Source organism: Drosophila tropicalis, unplaced genomic scaffold (assembly GCF_018151085.1).
Source record: "Drosophila tropicalis isolate 14030-0801.00 unplaced genomic scaffold, ASM1815108v1 contig_845, whole genome shotgun sequence".
Lineage (NCBI taxonomy): Eukaryota > Metazoa > Arthropoda > Insecta > Diptera > Drosophilidae > Drosophila > Drosophila tropicalis.
This window is the reverse complement of record NW_027173338.1, coordinates 5,897,671-5,903,524: the sequence shown is the minus strand read 5'-3', so window position 1 is coordinate 5,903,524 and position 5,854 is coordinate 5,897,671. Positions and strand designations below refer to the sequence as shown.

The following is a 5,854-nucleotide window of genomic DNA, read 5'->3' as shown; positions in this document are numbered from 1 at the left end:
ACAACAAGTGGTTAACATAACTGTGGCACTGTGACACTAAAATCCCAGGCAGCAAAGAGCTTTACTACCAAAGGACATGTGCAAAAGTGCACTTCCCGGCCAAACAGACTGTCAGGGATAGACCAAACTAAGTATGTATGTATATAAAAGTAACAAATAAACATAGAAAGAGATAGAAACAGAGAGAGATAGAGAGATAGAGAGAGGAACCCAAAAAGGACTAGACTAAGGAAAAAGGAAACAAACATTAACAAGTCAAGTTCTTACTAGACGGTCACCCAAGCTGTCTCTCTAATACATCCTGTTGACTCTTTAAATTGATTTTTTTTTCTTGACAATAACAATAACAATTAAATGATTGCCAATTAACTGTCTAACAGTTCCCAAAGTTCTTTTATTTGACATTGAGGTTTAAAATTTTGAGATTTATAATATCAATTCAGAGATTATCCTGTGAAATAATTACCACTCTTTTTTTTATACATTGATCAAATATAGCGGTTAATACAAATTTAACTCTGAGTTACTAAAATGTAATCCGCTTGGTCCAATAATTGTTAGAATGATAACTGCTTTAAATATTTTGATCTATCTTCTTTCAACAAAATGAACAATTCCATAATGAAAAAGTAAACCAAAAAACTCTCAAATTTTGTCATTGAGATTAATCTAGAAGATGAGATGTCAATTTTATAGGTTTACCAAGTATTATGAACATTAAGAATATTAAAATGCCATCTTGTTATATTTGGAATACAATGGGAGTAAATAATTTATTGACTTCATTTAAGTATACAAAATTATTGATGAAGTTGTAAGTAGCTTATTTTTCATTTCATTTCAAATGTCATAGATACAGATATTTATTAGTGTGTGCCTCATATGTCAGGTGAAAACCTTGTGTAAAGATTCGTGTGATTTCAGTGTACAAAATGTAGTGTGTTTTTCGTATCGTTAGGCCAGCCTTTTGTTCGTGCAATATTTGTTTCTAAATCAGATGTATCGTATCACATGTATCGTATTACATGTTAGTTCATTTGAGAATGTTTAGCGAGAAACTAAAGCTAAAATGTCGAGCAAACTAGATAATGTGTTAATTTTGCAAAAAAAAAATGGTCGGTATATGCAATTAGCAGAGTCTCCCTATGTTTGTGTATTGCGCAGTATATTTTACATGCCTAATCCTCCCATGCCGCCCATGCCTCCCATGCCTCCCAAGCCGCCCATGCCACCCATTCCGCCAGCACCTCCAGCAGCTTCCTCTATTGGTAGTTCAGTGACCACAGCCTCAGCGGTAGTTAGGAGAGAGGCCACTCCAGCAGCATCGGTCATAGCAGTGCGCACGACTTTGGTGGGATCGATAATGCCGCGCTCAATCATGTTGCCATATTCTCCTTTCAAAGCATCGTAGCCAAAGTCGCCTTCCATGATCTCAACTTTGGCCACCACCATGGCACCATCGACTCCCGCATTCTTGGCAATCGTCAGGCAGGGCATGCGCAGGGCACGACGTATAATCTCGACGCCCAAATTTTGGTCCTCATTTGCACCTTTGATGTCCTCGAGCTTGGTAATGCAACGGAGAAGAGCAGTGCCACCTCCTGGAACAATGCCCTCTTCGATGGCCGCACGGGTGGCATTTAGGGCATCATGAACTCGATCCTTCTTCTCGTTGACCTCCACATCGCTAGAGCCACCCACACGTAGTAGAGCCACACCCGAAGAGAGTCTGGCCAAACGCTCTTGCAACTTTTCCTTCTCGTAACTGGATTTGGTCTCCTTGATGGCATCTCTTAGATTCTCGATCCGCTTATCGATTAGAGGACGTTGGCCATGGCCCTTGAGAAGCATTGTGTCATCCTTGGTCACAACAGCCTCACCCACACGACCGAAATCACTGATTTTCACATCCTCAATGCGTACCAAATTTGCATCATCGCCGAATACAATTCCTCCTGTGGCTATGGCCATATCGGCAAGCATTTCCTTGCGATTATCACCGAATCCTGGAGCTTTGACAGCGCACACCTGCAGGCCGACTTTCAAACGATTCACCACCATGGTGCTTAGCGCCTCACCTTCAACATCCTCGGCAATGATGACCAAGGGCTTGCGCTGCGAATTGGCCAATTCGAGAGCGGGCACAATACTGGGTGCCGATTTGATTTTCTTCTCGGAGAAGAGCAGCAAAGCATCCTGAAATTCCACTTTGGCTCCCTTTGCAGCATTTATGAAGTACGGAGAAATGTACCCGCGATCAAATTTCATGCCTTCAATAATTTCCAACTCATCGTCCAGGGTCTTACCATCCTTTACGGTAATGACACCATCACGTCCCACTTTCTTGATGGCCTTACTGATGAGATCGCCTACCGACTTATCACCATTGGCCGATATGGTGGCAACCTGGCAAATCTCCTCGGGCGTGTTAACCGGTCGCGACATTTGCTTCAAATTATCCTTGACCGTCTCAATCGCTAACATTACACCGCGGCGTATCTCCACAGGATTGGCTCCACTTGATATCTTCTCGAAGCCTTCTTTGGCAATTGCCCTTGCCAGCACAGTTGCCGTGGTAGTGCCATCTCCGGCCTCCTCATTTGTGTTATTGGCCACATCCTGCACCAGCTTAGCCCCAATATTCTGGAATTTATCCTTCAGGGCAATAGACTTGGCCACTGTCACACCATCTTTAGTTATCTTCGGAGAGCCCCAACTCTGTTCGATGATGACATTGCGTCCTTTGGGACCCATGGTAACAGCCACCGCATCGGCCAGGACATCCACACCCTGCAACATCATGGCCCTCACTTCGGGTCCGAAACGCACATCCTTTGCATACGAGCGAGATGGCACCAGATGACGGGGCAGGCATGACAGCCGCGCCAACTTATTACAATTGGTAAAAAGGCGCAACATGGTCAAACTGCAAAAAAACCTTAAGAAATTCTTAAGTAACAAAAGGATAATTCAAAAAAACTTACCACGTAAAATATACTTTATAAATTTTAGGTGTTTTTAGACTTTTTTTTTATTAAAACCAATATTTGTAAAGTTTAGTGCTCGTTATTCAAAGCTGTTTACTCGCTAACATTCAGAACGAAATAAAACTTCAGTAGATGAAAAAGGGACTAGTATGGTTTTTGTGAAACTTTCTCAAACTGGCATGGCCTACGTGATTAATTATTTTCGATAAATACTGCGAGTCGATAAATAATCGATTAATAAAATAATCTTCTCTGTTTATCAAGACCTTTTAGTTGATTTAAACTTTAAAAAGATTGATGTGGACTAAAAGGTTAAAGATTGTTAGTTGAATTGCCAAAGGGCGAGGGAAAAGACTTAAAACCAATTGTAAAGCATTCACAATCTTATTGTCAGGCTTTCCAACTGACTATTCCATTCTAATATGGAGTATACAGGTCATTTGTTTGTTAGAATATCTATGATATGCATCTCAAATTAGGCACAGAAGACATTCTATAAGTGCAATGGAGGAAAGACTTATTGAGGAAAGACTAGAATAGTGATGACGTATAAGAAATTATTAATCGGAAAAACATTGCTTTGTTGATTGTCAGCCCTATCTATTTATAGGTTTTGTTTTTTTTAATCAAAGATGTGAAGTGTTCTTAATCAAATATTTGTTTTATTTTTGCAGATTTCGAAACTTTCTCCTTTTTGTGTTAATGTAATGACAATGTCGTGAAATCATTGGGCGGCGTCATCTGTTGTCGTCAGGCTGGCGCACAAATTTGCACTCCACTCAAACTGCCTGACACTTTGCAGGTAATTAAAACACAAATATTAGCAAAATGGTAGAGCGGGAAGGGGGGGGATTGTGGTGGGGCTCATTGTTAACGCCCAACCATTGAGCCCATTTTGCAATTTAAATTTTCATGAACAAGCACCGCCATTTGTCGCTGTCGTCGTTGTCCTTCGTCCTCAACGTCGTTGTCCTTGTCGTCGTACCCAATGTCTGTACTCCCTAAAAGTCCTCATTCGACTTGCGTCTCCAACTCCTTTGCTGAGCGCTTTCTTAACAGTTTTCAATTTGGCCCGTTCTGCTTGTAAACGCAGCTGACAGCGACTAAAGCGAAGGCTAAGGTGAAGAAGATAGAGTAAAGATGCAAGAGGAGTGAAGGAGTCCTGGGCAGGCCATTTTGGCTTTTATTGTATTTCGGTCGCTTGTCGTCGCACATTTTTACGACTATTTAAATGGTTTTCACTTTTCTGTTACAAATTGTAGCCCAGGTAAAAGGGATGCGACTGATAATAATGGTGGTTGGGGAAGACAATTGAATGTGTCACAGAGTGCGGAAAAGTTGTCTGAGTGTGGCACACAGAGTTGTAGTTTCTCGGATGGGGATTTAAGATTACAGGTAGCTTTAGGCAGTGGCTTTTCGAAGATACAGTTTGGACAGAGTTTCTGAAATGTGATCTAATCGTTGTGACTTGCCCTTTTGGGCTATTACGTTTAGTGAAGGAAAACATCTTTGTTCTACACTTTGAGGAAATCTTTCAAGAATTATTTAGCTAACTTCTTGATAAAGATTCTAAATCATCAAATCATTTTGCCTATAGGTTAGAAGTCCAATGTCTAGGACAGATCTCTACCAAAATGGATTGATGACGTGGCAAGCTATCTACAAGAAATAGATTGATACCGAATTAATGACAAGAGAGTCAAGTAGCTGTGATTAATGAAAAAGATTTTTGAGGATAAACTAGAATAAACAACGAAGCAATATGATGAATTTAATCACCTTACTTCCGAATCTAAATAATTTTCTTTTACTTAATACACTACTTATTTCAACTTGTATTGAAGACAACAAGTTTTTTGTGTTTGTAACAAATTCATAATTCTATGCTAATAATAACTCATACGATTACCGTTCTAATGATCTATCAGCCAATCCAAGAAACCAAAAAAACAGAAAGAAAATTAGTAGAAAACTTGTGTCGTCATGTAGAAACAACTTCAGTTTTTCTCTATCCCTTCATCGATTCTAGATTTACCCAATGAAAACAACTCAATTTGCGCTCTAACCTAATGCATCTGATTCAATTACACTGCCCATCTCGAAAATTATTAGCTAAAACATTAATATTACAACACGACAACCCATACCTATCCCTCCTGCTTTAGGTTTAGGCCAAAAGAACAAGACAGGCGCGGACACAAAAAAATTAGCCAAACAGCCCACGCATCATTAGGAAAATGGCATCGAAATTAAAGAAATTACCAGCTGACCCAAAGCCGGAGACTTCTGTGAAGTGTGAGCAAGACTATGGCAAATGAGCCACATTTATTTGAATGTGTAGTAGTAGTCCATTATGAAATCGCATAATGAAGAGATTAACACGCATACAAGGCGCAATTAATAAATGACCCCAGGCCAAGTAGACGAAAAACCAAAAAAAAATACGACCAGCCGAAAATGGGAAAGCCAGTGAAAGAAAGGCTGACCTTTGGGCAGCTGTTTGCGTGTTAGAAATCCAATAAATTAAGAAAGTGGCCATCATTAGTATTTTCCTTTTGGCATATAAATCAAGCAGGTGGCCTAGACAATGCCTTTGGTACTTTAATAATAAAGAGATAACAATATGGCAAAACAAATTCTAATTAACCCATTGATGCTTTTGCCTTTATTCAAACATTTTGCACTTCATTTAACTTGGCGGCTGCCTAGAGATTGAAGCCCTCGAACCAAATATCTTGGGCTAAAGCAGAAGCAGATTCCTCTATTCTCTCTCATCGATAATTAACCACAAAAGCTTGGCACACAATGGCTTTTGGGCCCCAGACACACCGACAGACAGCTACTAAGCGCCAAAAAGGTTTAATGGG

The 5,854-nt window shown here is 40.1% G+C and overlaps 1 protein-coding gene across 1 annotated transcript; it reads right to left on the bottom strand.

Moving 5' to 3' along the window:
- Positions 1-739: 739 nt before the first annotated feature.
- Hsp60C (Heat shock protein 60C) lies at positions 740-3,128 on the bottom strand. Its single transcript, XM_068295347.1, has 2 exons — positions 2,985-3,128; positions 740-2,926 (listed from the first exon to the last, which is right to left on the bottom strand). The coding sequence occupies exon 2, from the start codon at positions 2,917-2,919 to the stop codon at positions 1,171-1,173; it is 1,749 nt and encodes a 582-aa protein (XP_068151448.1). The 5' UTR covers positions 2,920-2,926; positions 2,985-3,128; the 3' UTR covers positions 740-1,170.
- Positions 3,129-5,854: the final 2,726 nt, after the last annotated feature.

What these genes read in the sequence shown, in the direction of transcription:
- Hsp60C (XM_068295347.1), bottom strand. Translation starts at nt 2,919, where the DNA reads ATGTTGCGCCTTTTTACCAATTGTAATAAGTTGGCGCGGCTGTCATGC.